The 15,282-nt window shown below is 44.6% G+C and overlaps 1 protein-coding gene across 1 annotated transcript in view; it reads left to right on the top strand.

Moving 5' to 3' along the window:
• The window catches only part of srcin1b (SRC kinase signaling inhibitor 1b), a gene marked incomplete at both ends in the record, with an annotated part of 86,061 nt that overhangs the window by 47,666 nt on the left and 23,113 nt on the right, over positions 1-15,282 (top strand). The window contains 5 exon segments of the mRNA XM_083994377.1: positions 562-733; positions 11,429-11,839; positions 11,841-12,502; positions 13,250-13,339; positions 14,254-14,294. Of these exon segments, the coding sequence (XP_083850503.1) occupies positions 562-733; positions 11,429-11,839; positions 11,841-12,502; positions 13,250-13,339; positions 14,254-14,294 (1,376 nt within the window).

Below are 15,282 nucleotides of genomic sequence, written 5' to 3' on the forward strand. Positions count from 1 at the left end.
GGGATGAATTAAAGTATCTGTCATCAATCTGTAAAAAAAAAACACATAAAATCTCATCTTAAGGATCAGAGCTGCTGAAATTATAACAAGTTCATGTAAAGTTACATAAACTGTACTGAAGCTTCAGCTACATGTTCTTTCAATACTTTATATATTATATTTTAATATTTTGATGTATTTTTTTATGCAAAACAAAGTGAGGCCTTTGAGGGGTTTTGGACAATGTGTAATAAAGTTGCATTTGCTTAAAGCTGCAGATTTTTCCATTATTAAACACATAAGAAAAGTATAACTTAAGATAGACGGATGCATGATGGGAATCGTGATGTCAGACTCTTTAAAGCTCCGTTCAGAGTCGTCTGTATTTACCCTCCACATCGTTCTGGCCTGTTGGACTCGGTCTCTCTCTCATTACTGCGGCTTCATGCACTTAAAGATCTTCCAATTTTCCTCCTGCTCAGTAAATGAACCTACATCACAGCTTATTATGGGATAATAGCTACTGAAATTGTCTTTCGCCTCGACTATTTATCAGTGTTTTCTTCTTTTATTGACGTGCAGGTCTCCGAGCACGGCGCTGCTGATCAAGGACGAGACGCGTAACGTCTTCTACGAGCTGGAGGACCCGCGGGACGTTCAGGACCGCTGCGTAATTAAGATTTACTGCAAAGAGCCGGTGTACGGCACCTTCCCCGGACACCACAGCCCCCACCTGGCCAACGGAGACCTGCGGGTAGGTGTGTGTGTCTGTGTGTGTGTGTGTGTGGTAGTTGACAAAAAGAAGGGGACTAGCCACACTGTATGCTCCCAAAGTATACAAAAATGTATTAGAGGACGACATAAAAAAGAGACAATGACAACGTTTCGAGCGTTGAGCTCTTCGTCAGGTCAATTAGGGCAGTTGTTCTCAGGTATTTAAGGTCTTTAAGTAGATTCACAGGATCCACCCGTGGCTGTGGATGAGTCAGCAACACCGGTGGGTGACAATTACAGTAGTGGCGACAAGGTCTTGAGAAATCCACAATAAAAACAAGATCTATAAATATCAGTTGGCATGGCAAATATCAAAGACACAGGTCGACCATTTTAGATTAAAGTAAGAAAAAATATACTAAATATTATAAATATGACCCTGAATTCATGCCTAACAAAACGGATGATGCCTTCGACATCTGGGCACAAAAGGGACTGACCATTTTTGGGCAGTGTTTAAATGAGAAGGGAATAATACAATTTGAATCTTTAAGTAAAGCGTATCGTTTGCCGCATTCCCACTTCTTCCGATATTTACAAATAAGAAGTTATATCCAAAATAGTGAAATAAAAAATAAGACCAGTAGAGACTTACATCCACTGGTACAATTTTTGATAAAGAATTATGATAAAATTAAAGTCCCACATCAAATCTCGGCTGTATATACTATTTTGGAAAATAACTGTAAATATCAAGATACAAAGGCAAAACTGAAATGGGAAGAAGAATTGAATATAGACCTATCAGAGGAGAGTTGGAAGGAAATGAATCAGAATGTTCACACAACAACTGTATCGCCGTATTGGAGGGAATATGCATGGAAAATACAATCACGATACTTCATAACACCAGTGCAGCAAGCTAAATATAATAATAAAATATCAGCAAGCTGCTGGAGGGAATGTGGCGAACCATACGCTAATGTTCAACATATATTCTGGTCATGTCCCATTTTGCAAATATTCTGGGAAAAGGTACAGAAAGAAATCAGTCATATTTTAAGATGTGCTGTACAATTAAATATGGAGTATATGCTATTGGGAAGGACCATAGACACACCCCATGAGGAAAATGACGACTATTTGCTCAGGGTGCTGCGTATAACTGCTCTAAAACAAATCACCAGAAACTGGCTTCAGAAAACCCAGCCAACAATAGAAAAATGGAGGGATACCATTCAACAGGTACATCAAATGGAGTTTGTAACATATAAAATGAGGGGTAACCTCAGACTATATGAGATAAGATGGGCCAAGTGGTCAACCTACTACAATTGATTTAATCATCATAATTTTGTTGTTGTAACTGTGATTATCCTGCTCGTTGTAATTTTTCTTTTTTTCTTTTCTTTTTTTTTAATGCTTATTTATTATTTATTTTCTGAGTGTCTGTCTATGTGATTGTTGATGTCATATGTTTTTTTTTTGTTTTGCTTTGTTTTCTCTTTTTCCTCTTCTTTTTCTATGTGTATGACGTTGTGACTGTTATGTTGTCTATGTCTCGTGACCTTCTTTCATGTGTACATGTAAATGTACAGACACGTGGTGACTTTAAAAATAAAGTAAAAAAATAAATAAATAAATAAATATTATAAATATGAGGACAGAAAGAGTAACTAATTTTATTTTTAAAAAACACACATTTTCTGTTTCCAAAGGAAAAAGAGGAAAAAATGTAGGAAAAATTGTATATATAAGGGGTTCCCTTTCCCTAAAAAATAAGGAAATTCAATTCAATTCATTTATTAAGGACTGCACAACAAGTCAGCAGAATTTGCTTTCGGCACAGCATAGTACCAGCACATAGTAGCCTACTGTGTGGCAACAGACATCAGTTATACATTTACAGTAACATACATGAGCAGACATCAACATTAGAGCAGACATTTACATACAGACTATACATTTAACACAGATGGAGTTTGGAGATGAGTGGAGTTCAGTAGCCTGATGGCAGTGGGGAAAAAGCTGTTTTTGAACCGGGTTGTTCTTGTTGAAATGGTACAGTGTATACAAAAGAGTTAAGAGCAAAAATACACATCACAGCATTAGTTCTACCAATGAGTAGTAAAGTCATGATGATATCTCAACTCAAGTTAATAAAATATATATATACTATATATAATGGACTCTGGGGGTATACCTAGAGAGATAAGAGCAAAGGGGTTCCCCTTCCCTCCCCTTGCTGTCCTCATTTTTATAATATTTTTTCTTACTCTCATCTAAAATGGTCGACCTGTGTCTTTGATATTTATGCTCGAAACGTTGTCATTTTTGTTGTGTAGTCCTCTAATACATTTTTGTATACTTTGGGCGAGTCCTCTTCTTTTTGCTGCTTACCTCCCTGGACTCAGCACCTGGCTACACTGTGGATGTGCGATTGTGCGTGATCCTTTTTCTTTATTTTTGTGTGTGTGAGGTAGTTACCAACTCTCTGCTGGTTTTTGTTTTATTGTGACGCCAAGAAAACGATCCACTTCAGCCACACACAGTCTCCTGTTTTTCCTTCATTACACATTCAGTGTGTGTGCAGCTGTCTGACTCACAGATTAGGGAGCGACACACACACACACACACACACACTCCCAGACACACACATACTTGTTTGTTTCTGCCGTCCAATAACACACTTTATAATTCCCCTTGAAATTTGTTATTTATTCTCACACACCTGCTTCGTTCTCACACTGATCTGATTTCCTCTGTGTTTACAAACACCAGCTCATGTTACGTAACGTGTCCGAGCGTAAAAAAAATGGCCTCTGGGGGTGATGATGAGTCATGTGACCTCGCTTTCTGCGCTAGGCAACTGGGCCACACGCCAGCAGACTGTATAATAACACCAACACTGCTCTGAGGTGACGGACCGAGGGCGACCGGGTCACCGATCTGGGATACTGTTGTTGTTTCTTTATTTTATCTTATTCACGTTATTCTACAAAATCCAAACACAGACGCTGGTTTCTCCTCTAAAACCCTCAGAAGCAACTCAGTTTATAATGATGTGGAATAGAGAAAAAAAAGAAAAGAAAAAGCAGCAGCCTCCAGGGTTCAGGGCCGCCAGAGAAAGATGAGTCTGCAGAAAAAAATGAAAAGCTCAATAATAATAATCACATCTCTCAGGTGTTGAAGCCGTTTTTTGTGCCTCGTTCACATGAATCTTTGCTCCGTCGCTTCACGCTGCATCAGTCACAGTGAAAAAAACAACCACCGACAACGTTACACAGAGAGAAGGTCGTCAGTCATTCATCTCCTGCTCCTCTTCTCCTCAAGCCGCCAGCTAACGAGCTGACAGAGTAGAGAGATTAAAGGTTCAGTTTGTAATATTTGGTTTAAGGTTTATTGGTAAAACCTGAATATTCTACCCATGAATATATTTGTTTAAGTGAATAATCACTATGAAATAAAATGTGTTTGGGTTTCGTAGCCTTATAATTTTTCTTTTATATCTACATATAGTGGCTCTCAAACTTTTTTAGATCGAGGACCTCTAAACTCACACAAATCAGACCACTGGACAAGATTTTGAAACAAACACCAGAAATACATAAATATTTGTTCTGAGACTGAATAACGTTACGTTTTTTAGTCAGTGTACATTCAAATTAGGGCCAATGGCGTGAAATTCTGGGGGAAAAAAAGTGATATTTCTACCCCCCTTTGAGAACCGCTGCTTTAGAGAGTGTCATGAGGAGGTGGATCTTAATACCACATAAATATAGTTTAATAAAGGTAAAGGTAAAGGAAAAGTTATATTTTATTGTCCCGTGAAGGGAGAATAAAGTATAACTGAGTATACCTGCTGCTGCATTGCACACATCGTTTAAAGAGACCCCGAGGAGTTTGCTTTTAGTTATGAAAGAGTCTCATATTAATGTGGATGAATCTACGTTACCCACTTCATAAATAAAACATATCGTATTATTGTTTCTTTATAGTTATTTTGATATTATTATTTAGTGGTCGACTCGTCCAGCATTTCCTAGTTTCCTGGTTTCCCAGACGCTGCCCGGCGGGTCATGGGAATAACACCGCCGGATCGCTAGTTGGCATCGTTTATGGTCGGAACTACGACGGCATCTGATCGTCTTCCAACCTCTGACTTTCATTCTTGATCAATAAAAACATTCTTGGCAAATGTTTTCGCTTTCGTCTGTCTTGCGCCGGTCCAAGAATTTCACCGTGCTCGCAGAGGCTCATGGGAAATGTAGTGTGAAAACACCTCGCTTTCCGAAACTCCTCGTAGTCCCTTTAAAATACATCATAATACATGAAACATAAAACATATCAGCAGGAATACATGTCCATCTCAGTATACCAACTCATGATCCAAATGTAGTTACAAAACAAAACAAAAAAAGTAATCAGAATATACAATAAATATAGCCTACAACAATATAAATATCAAAGTGCTGCCTGAGGTTTAAGATCAGGAAAGTTTCCATTCAGTAAAGTAGCCTATGTCAGTGTAGTGTTGAATTATTGCTATTACAGATTAGGGCTGTCACTTTTTATTCGACATTCGAATATTCGTTCGAATGTGGGGGGGAAAGTTCGTATTCGAGCATTAATGACCTGCTCGATATGCAGGCTGCAGCAAAGATACTCTGTTTACCGTCTTTGGCTGCAGTGCCCGGTGCCTGCATAGCGCCGCGGAACGTCCACCGGACGCGGAAGGGCCGCGAAGAGCCGAGAAACGGAGCCAGTTTACTTTCTGTGCCCATATTAACCGCTGGTGTGGTGTCGCAGCGTGCACCTCCGCGGCCGGCTCGCGCCGTGCAGCGTCTGGTCTATTTTGTGTGAGAGCTGCGAGCAATCGCGTCAAGCTGGGCAGGAAGTCAAACATGAAACAACGAGAGTATCCGGTCAATTTTCAAAATAAAACACCGCGACTGTGTGTGCTGCGGCGGGGGGGGGGGGATTACGGGTCATTCAATAATCGTTCGAACCTCATTTTTCTAAAAACTGACAGCCCTATTACAGATGTTGCTCTGACTCTGCTTTTGACTGAATGATCACATTTGGATTGACTGACTGTCCTCTTGACCCCATGGTTACATCTGGTATATTTTGTGTTTTGCGTGAAGGAGAAGAAACGATGCAAACGCTTCCCGTCCTCAGAGTGAAGTGCAGAGTTGAGTCTGTGTGTTGAAGGTGTTGCTGATAAAAGGTGATAACAGCGAAGTCTCTCACCTTTTGTTTCAGACTCAATAAGCGTCGCCTGTGTGGCGGCGGGAACATTATCTACCTGTAGTTAACATCTGTGGAGCAGAGGAGGTGGAGGAGCCTCGTCCCCGACCATTAATCAGCTGATTGTTGTGGCTGCGCTCGGTGCAGCAGCAGCTTCCTCCTCCTCCTCTTATCGACCAGCCGCGATGGGCTTTATCTAAATTCATCAGTCGGCTGCTTGGCCACAAATAAACGTGGCACCGGCTCTGATTAGCGTGATTGTTAACGCTTCACGCTGCTGCTGCTGCTGCTGCTGCTGCTGCTGCTGCTGCTGCCAACAGACGGATGATGGATGGAGCCGGAGGCCGATGGCGATGGCGTCCTGGTCTGCAGCGAACCAAACCTCTCACCTTCTGTCGTCCTGTCGTCGCTCCGACTCCTCGCTGGTTATGGAGACGACTGAGTGATGGGAAACGCTGCTTTTTCTTTAGAGAGAAGAGAATAAATTAAAAAGCAGAAGTATCAGATTACAGAGCAGCAGCCAACACCGAGGAATGAGAAATGAGGAATGAAGCTGCATGTTGAAGAGATAGTTCAACAGTTTGTGCAAATTGGCCCATTACCATAATCCCTATAGTCATAGCAGTAGGTTCGTTACCTTTATTTGTCGGTGCAAGTTATTTTTAGAACGGCGGAGCAGAGCCGTGAGCTGCTCAGAGCTACGCTATACGGACGCTAATGGGATTTCTTGGGTTTCCCTCATCAAACTCATCAAATACACAATCCAACAACTCCACAACGCTCTGGTGGACAAGTTGTGACCTGCACATTCACCACGATATGAGATAATAACACAACGTTACCAGGCAGACTTGTTTTAGAGGTAAATTCATGCAAAACAGCTGATGCGCGTTGCCTTCAGGGACAGTTTTTCATCGAGCAGTCTCTGAATTTCCCTCTAAAACAACTCTGTCTGGTAACGTTGTGTTATTATCTCATAGTGTGGTGAATGTGCAGGTCACAACTTGTCCACCAGAGCGTTGTGGAGTAGGTGGATTGTGTATTTGATGAGTTTGATGAGTTTGAAACCAAGAAATCCCATAATGAGCCTCCGTAGCGTAGCTCTGAGCAGCTCACGGCTCTGCTCTGCCGTTCTAAAAATAGCTTGCACCGACAATTAAAGGTAACGAACCTACTGCTATGACTATAGGGATTATGGCAATGGGACAATTTGCACAAACTGTTGAACTACTGTATCCCTTTAAAGAGTCGACAGATGCCTGAGCTGCTGCCGTCAATCAAACACAACGAGGCCTTTGGTGTTCATCCCTCCGTGTGTGTGTGTGTGTGTGTGTGTGTGTGTGTGTGTGTGTGTGTGTGTGTGTGTGTGTGTGTGTGTGTGTGTGTGTGTGTGTGTGTGTGTGTGTGTGTGTGTGTGTGTGTGTGTGTGTGTGTAGTGTTTTGGAGGTCACCTGTGATCGGTCGCCGTCTGAAACCTTCCCAGCGTTTTACAGCCTCATCAAAGCAGCAGCAGCTCCCTCCACTTTTATGTGTGTGAGGTACATTGGCTGCTTCAAGGTGAGCCGCGAGGACGTGTGTGTGTGTGTGTGTCTGCGTGTGTGTGTGTGAGCTTATTGAACTGCAGCCAGCACAGCTCAGATTATTCCCCTGATTGCAGTCTGGCCAGGATTACTGCGGTCCCTGAATGCAGCACAGAAATATGGTTAAGGCTGAGATTGATTGGCAGATTTCCCACAGCGGGCGGCGGCTCTTAAAGGCGTCGCGGGACGGACGGACGGTTTCACCTGTAACAGAGTAGACGCTTGGCGACTTCAGGGGGGGGGGGGGGGGGGGATCGCCCCTGTGTCTCCAGCGGCGGTTAAAGGGATAGTTCACTCAAAATTGAAATTTCACATTCATTATCTACTCCCCCTCATGTGGACTAAAGGGCTGGGAGAAGTTTCAGAGTCCTCCGTGGCTTCTCTGAGTTACAGGGGGTCTCGGCGTAGCAGTGCATGTCCATGTAACGGTTGCAAATGGATACCAACTGTCTTCGTAAACAAAAAGACACATCAAAAAGCCCCCAAATACCTCCATGCTGCTCGTATGTAATGTCCCTCTTGTACTGAAGCCCTGAAATGCGAAATTGTCCCGAAAAAAATTAAGTAAGTCTATTTTTCAAGCTTGTTTTATAGCGGAAGCTTCTCGAAGCTCCTCTTCCTGGTTCGTCTAAATTTGACAAATCGGGAAGAGGAGCTTCTGCTACAAAACAAGCTTGAAATATAGACTTATTTAATATTTTTCGGGACAATTTCGTATTTCAGGGCTTCAATACAAGACGGACATTACATACGAGCAGCATGGAGGTATTTGGATGTTGTTTGGTGTGTCTTTTTGTTACGAAGACAGTTGGTATCCATTTGCAACCGTTATATGGACATGCACTGCTACGCCGAGACCCCCTGTAACTCAGAGAAGCCACGGAGGACTATCCCTATCCCTTTAAAGGATGGTGGCTGTTGCTAAGACACGAGATGGGAGAGGATGGCAGCAGCGGAGGCGTTGCTCGGCCGTCCGCAGGGCGTTGTTGTAAAGAGGCCTCGGGGTTATTATGGGGGAAATATTGGTTTTTCAATTTGCATCGTCTCTAGGAGAACGCTCTGTGCGTCATAAGCAATTACTGTGTTGTCTTCTTTTGTGTTTCCTCGTCGTATCCATTACTCTCAACCCTCGGCCGCCACCGCCGCTGCTGCTGCTGCTTTAAATCGCTCTGATGCTGCTGCTGCTGCTGCTGCTGATTCGTCTCCTCTCTCTCTCTCTCACATGTGGGATTGATGCCAGGAGATAATCCCTTCACGCTCAGTCTGTCAATAAGCGATGAAGTGCAACTTGAAACACACTTAAAGCACCAATTTGGACTCTTCCCCGTCAATCAGAGGAAAAAACGCCGTCTGTGAATCTCTGTGAAATATTGAAGCTGAAGATTTTTCCTTTTTAAACGACTCGTTCTTCAGGTCGTCGCTCAGTTTTTATTCTCATTGTTTCATAAATAATAATTATAACAAAATGAAAGCGTGATATTCCAAGAGTCTCTACACTGGAGATCAATACTGAAGGCAGAGCAACATCTGTCCCACATCTGGACTCGGAGGAAACATCAAACGTCTTCACTCTGCTTCATCTTCACCAGAAACTTAAAACCTTCAGATCTTCACTTTGCTGTTTGATCGTTTTCTTATTGATTTAAACTTTAAAGGAGCTTCTTCCCCCGAAGAGCTATTAGTTATTGATACTTGATAGATTTGTTCCGGTTTGTTCATCTGTTCACTCTGGATTTCTATAATTGTATGTGTATGTATGTTTTATTATTTCTGTCTCTCCTGAACTCAACATATTTTTTTTATTGATGCTACTTTTGTTTTATTTCACTTTAACTTTCTAGCTTTTATTATTCTAACAATTTTTATTTATATCGTTGTTTTATTAATTCATTTATTTTTTACTTTCAACTTTTCATATATATTTTTGCCTTTGGTGCAAATTAGTCTCTGAATCTCAGTCTGATTTTATTTATTTATTATTCAATCACTTGTAGAACTCTTTAAACTGAACAACAGGTGCTGTATAGATAAAGTTTGATCGATTGATTGATCCATAAATAACTCAATGAGAGAATGAATGAGACTGACAAATGATACCACAGACTGAATTAAACAGAGACGACTGATAAACTATAATAATAATAATAATCCATAAATGTAAAGACGACTGACAAAGGCTGGAGTTCGCCACGCAGAAATTAGAAATGCATCATTTAATAGATAATAATAATAATAATCAGTTAATCTTAACAGGTGAAACATCTGCACCACATGTTGCTGCTTTTACAAAACTGGTTGTGTTTAAACCCCTCTTCGTCTTCATTAAACATGTGCAAAGCTAATTTATTTTATTTTATTTTATTTTCCTCCACATTGTTTATACATAAATCTACATAAACACGTCTCAGCCTTCAGTGGTTTTTATTCAAAATAAATATCAACTTTACTGGTTCGTTTCTTGGCGTTGACAAACTGGTGTCGATCCTGAACATGTGCTGCGTTTTGGATCCGACGCAGAGTCAGAAAATATTTTAATATCTGTTTGTTTTTGCCAGAAAAAAAAAAAAAAAAGAGTTTTAATGAGAGAGAGGAGGAGATGTGTTTTCTCCCAGGCGGAGAGGAGGTCCCTGAATGTATCACTCTGAGGCGTGTGTGTTCTTGTACTTACTACGTTGTGAGAACCGGAACGAGTTTTTAACCAACAGAGTGAGGACATTTTTGGGAAGTGAGGACATTTTGGCCGGTCCTCACTTTTTCAAAGGGCTTTTTGAGGGTTAAGACCATAGACTGTAAAAATAACGGACGTAGCATCCGTGACGTTTTTGTGACTCCAATATGGCGGCCTGAACAGCGCCATGTTGGATTGGCCGGCCGAGAACCCGCCCACTGGCCTCGAAGCAGCTGTCCACGGAGCTGCTCGGACCTGTCACTCAACGTTTCCGCTCCCTAATTGGCCAGAGTTTTAACCTAATAACAGTAAAACGGTAGAGTTAGAAAAAAAATTCACCCCCCTCAGAGTGTGTGCGGGGGTAGAAACTATCGATTGAGATCAAAAAAGGTGATGACACCAGGCTTTGATCATGTTTATTGAGGATGTAAAGTCGGCTATTTTAACATGGGGGTCTATGGAGAATGTTGCTTTCTGACACCAGCCCCCAGAGGAAGCCGGGGGGATTGCAGTTTTTTGAACGCGGAAGTGAGCTTCACTTCTCAGACCGACAACTGCCCCCTTGGTTAAGACCATAGACTGTAAAAAGAATGGACATAGCACCCGTGACGTCACCCATTGGTTTGGGGGAGTCTGTTTTGTGCCGCTACTACGGGGGTTTGAACCGCGCCATGTTGGATTCTACTTGCCATATTTGGAGCGGTGCGGCCGTTGGCCGGCCGAGAGCCCGCCCACTGGCCTCGTAGCAGCGGTCTCCGGACCTGTCACTCAACGTTTCCGCGCCCTGATTGGCCAGAACTTTAAACCTAATAACAGTAAAACGGTAGAGTTTTAAAAAAATTCACCCCCCTCAGAGTGTGTGCGGGGGTAGAAACTATCGGTTGAGACCAGAAATGTACCAGGCTGTAAATGTGTTTTTTTAAGCTGTAAAATCGGCTATTTTAACATGGGGCTCAATTGGAGTTGCTCCCTTCTGGAGCCAGCCCCCAGCGACAGCCGAGGGGATTACAGTTTTTTGAACGCGGAAGTGAGCTTCACTTCTCAGACCGACAACTGCCCCCTTGGTTAAGACATTAGGTTATAATTAGGTTTGAATTAGGTTTAGAGTAATGGTTAAGTTTAGACATTTGTTTTGGATGGTTAAGGTTAGGGGTAAGGGGCTAGGGAATACATTATGTCAATGACATGTCCTCGCAAAGATAGTTTTACAAGGATGTGTGTGTGTGTGTGTCCACAGAGGGAGATGGTGTACGCCCCTCAGGACTCTCCGCCCAACCGTCGCCTCGGCAACCCGGCCATGTCTTCCCAGCACTCGTCCTCCTCGGCCTCGCCGCCTCAGGGCTCGCCGTCCCGCGCCCGCCTCCTCTACAGCGGCGGCGGTGGCGGCGGCGGGGGGCGTCCCTCGTCCTACGCCGGCCCCGCCCCCCACCACCACCACCACACCCACTCCCTCCCCCACCCTCAGTCCCACCACTCGTCTCCACGGCAACAACCGCAGCTCCACCACCACCCGCCGCCTCAGCAGCAGCACCACCAACACCACCACCACCACCAGGCTTCGCCGCCGCCGCCGCCGTCGGCTGCGTTCTGCGCCGCCTCGTCCAGCGCCATCTTGGAGCGCCGCGACGTGAAGCCGGACGACGAGCTGGGGGGGGGGGTCCCGGAGCATGGTGCTGCTGCGCGGCGACGACCGAGGCGGCGGCGGCGGCGGGATCTACGCCGACCCGTACTCTCTGGGCGCCGAGAGCAGCCGGCTGAGTCTGGCCGGCGGCCCGCACTCCCCGCTGCCGGCGCGGGCCGACCCGTACGGCTCGTTGTACCGCCGCGGGGGAGGAGGAGGGGGAGGGGGCGGCGGCGGTGTGGGGGGGGCGGGGTCAGTGCGCTCGCTGACCTCGTACTCGGCGGCGGCGCTGCAAGGAGAGCTGATGGAGAGCGGCGCCCTCTACAGGCCGGGCGGACCGCTGTACAACGACGCCTACGCCGCCGCGTCCATGTTGGCCATGGGGCTGCGGGTGCCCCCCCCCTCCTCGCCGCAGAAGATCCCCGACGTCAGGGACTCGTACGGCGGCGGCGTTGGTGTCGGCGGCGGTGGAACGCTGCCCGGCCGCGGCTCCCCCGGGAGGCAGAGTCTGCGCCGGGACTCGGTGACGTCGTCGGTGTTCGGGGACAGTCCCAAGGCGCGGGGCCACCAGGGGCCGGGGCTCGGAGGACTGACCTCGGAGCAGCTCTGCCTCATGGCCGCGCCCAGCCTGGAGGGAGGGGGCCCGGGGGGCTTCGGGTCGCCGCTGCTAGGCAACGAGACCGAGACCAGGTAGGACAAAACCATCATCATCATCATACAAACTGTAGTTAAAGGGATAGTTCACCCCAAAATTCAAATTTCACTCATTATCTCCTCCCCCCTCATGTGGACTAAGGGCTGGGAGAAGTTTCAGAGTCCTCCGTGGCTTCTCTGAGTTACAGCGGGGCTCGGCGCAGCAGTGCATGTCCATATTGGTAGCGAACGGAGCTCACTTTTCTTCGTCCAAAAAGACACACCAAAAAACATCCAAATACCTCCACACTGCTCGTCTGTAATGTCCCTCTTGTATTGAAGCCCCAACATGAGAAATTGTTCCTAAAAAAATTAAATAAGTCTATACTTTAAGCTTGTTTGGCACGGAGGACTCTGAAACTTCTCCCAGCCTTTAGTCGACATGAGGGTGAGTAGATAATGAGTGAAATTTGAATTTTGGGTGAACTATCCCTTTAAAAAAAAGTTGTTTTAATATGCAATATTTTGTTTTTAAAACAAATCCTGCCTACTGCAGCTTTAAATCACACAGGAGATATTGATTGGTTGATTGATTGATAGATTGAAACAAGAGGATTCAGCTTCACAGTGATCAATAATGACAGAGAAACAGGTCGTGTTGTAGTCAAGACCAAGTCCAAGACCGAGATTTTTTGTACACAGTCAGTAAAGGAGGAGGTGAAACCACAGAGTGCATGTAAACATCTGTAAACATCTGGGAGCTGTAGTTTCTCCTCCTCTGTGTGTGTGTGTGTGTGTTTGCAGGGAGCGGATGGAGGCGATGGAGAAGCAGATCGCCAGTCTGACCGGACTGCTGCAGAGAGTCCTGAGCAGAGCGCCTGAGGCCGAGAGCCCGTAAGACACACACACACAAACTGTCACACACACACACACACACACACACACACACACACACACAGACAAACACACACACACACACACACACACAGACAAACACACACCTCACAGCCGTGCTCTATTTCCCTCCTTGTGTTCTACATACACAACTATTTTTAGCGTTAAAATGTTAAACTACTTCAATGTGATGATTCAAAATCTCAAATATGGAAAAACACAGAACTGTTGTACAGAAGGAACGAGACAGAAAAGAAACAGTAAAGTCGATCTTATTGATCAGTTAAAGGGATAGTTCAACATTTTCTCGTGGACAGAGTTGTTTTAGAGGCAAATGCAGCCGGAACTACTTCCCAGACACGGCTGCTGGGCGGAGGGATTTCAAAAGTGCAAAGTACAGTTTAGAGTATTTGCTTCATTTGTCGTAATGTTACATAATGTTACAAGATTATTTCATAGCGTGGTGAATGTGCAGGTCACAACTTGTCCACCAGAGCGTTGTGGAGTTGTTGGATTGTGTATTTGATGAGTTTGATGAGGGACAGGGGACCTGTACCGTTCACTGAGCAGCTCACGCCGATCTCAAAACAACATGCACCGATAATTAAAGGTAACGAACCTACTGCTATGACTATAGGGATTAATGGTGAGAGGAGGATTTGCCAAAAATGTTGAACTATGCCTTTAATGACATCGTATGAACTGAATTAATCACTCAGAGTCGAAAACGTCTGGAACGATCTGGAACTTCAGCACCGAGCTAAAAGCTAAAAAAAAAAAAAAACGAATCGCAGTTAGTGATGAGCAACACACACACACACAGACACACACACACACACACACACACACACACACACACACACACACACACACACACACTCCTCACTGACAGTGTGTCGTTGTGCCTCTTCCAGGGAGAAGATCGAGTCGGCCAGCGACTGCTCAGGAACTGACAGTAAGTGTTCACTCACTCCTAAAAAAAGAAAGAAAGAGACAAACGACTTCCTGTCACCGCCGGTCACCGTTTCCCTCTGCCGCCGGTTCGATTCCCACATGAACGAGCTCTGATGCTTCTTCTTCTTCTTGAGCCGACGCTGTTTCATTTTCTCTGCATAATTTCCTTAAAACACCTCCTGTTGTCCTTCTGGGTCAAATTGACCCAATCAATTTCCTTCTTCCTTCCTTCCTTCCTTCCCTTCGTCCTTACTTCTTCTTCCTCTTTTGATCCAATTGACCCTTTGTCAAGGCCCCGCCCCCCACGGTTACTGTTGCTAGGTTGGACAAACAATGGTCACGGAAGGGTTAACTCCCATTGGAAACCATTGAAAATTAGGCAGATTTAAATTGCTTGTAAGGAAAATTTGAATTAACTTATCTATCAGAAAAATAGTGTCTGTGATAGAGGACAGACGTGGCTAAAGAGCGGTTGAACGGCATTACCTGACTTTTCCGAAAAATGGGGAAAAATCATTGTTTTGGTCACTCACTAGCTGGTAGCTAACGACGCTAGCTAACGTTAGCTACAAGCTAACGCTTAATCTCCGCCGATCTCCCGTTTCTAGATCTTCTCTGTCTATGAACACGACCAGAGAGTGGACTGGAGGATGAACAGCCAGGGAAAAACAGGCTCACTTCTCATGAGGACTGCACAACAACAACAACAAACAAAACTATGCAATTAACCCCTGACCTATGCTTAGAGCTCCCCCTAGTGGACCACCCCCAAACCCTATTATTAAGCTCAACTAAATGCATAACAGAAGGTTAAAGTAATATGTATACAGTAGCCTACATAGGCTAAGTATGTTTATTGATGTCTTGGGTTTGGGGAATGGGATAAAAATGACTCCAGGAATACGTCCAGATATCGTGAGTTGCTATTGCAGGAACCCCAGGCACATTTTAACCATATTGAAAAATTATAAAGTAGTTTTTGCCGAAAA

Source organism: Trachurus trachurus, assembly GCF_905171665.1.
Source record: "Trachurus trachurus genome assembly, chromosome: 19".
Classification (NCBI taxonomy): Eukaryota; Metazoa; Chordata; class Actinopteri; order Carangiformes; family Carangidae; genus Trachurus; species Trachurus trachurus.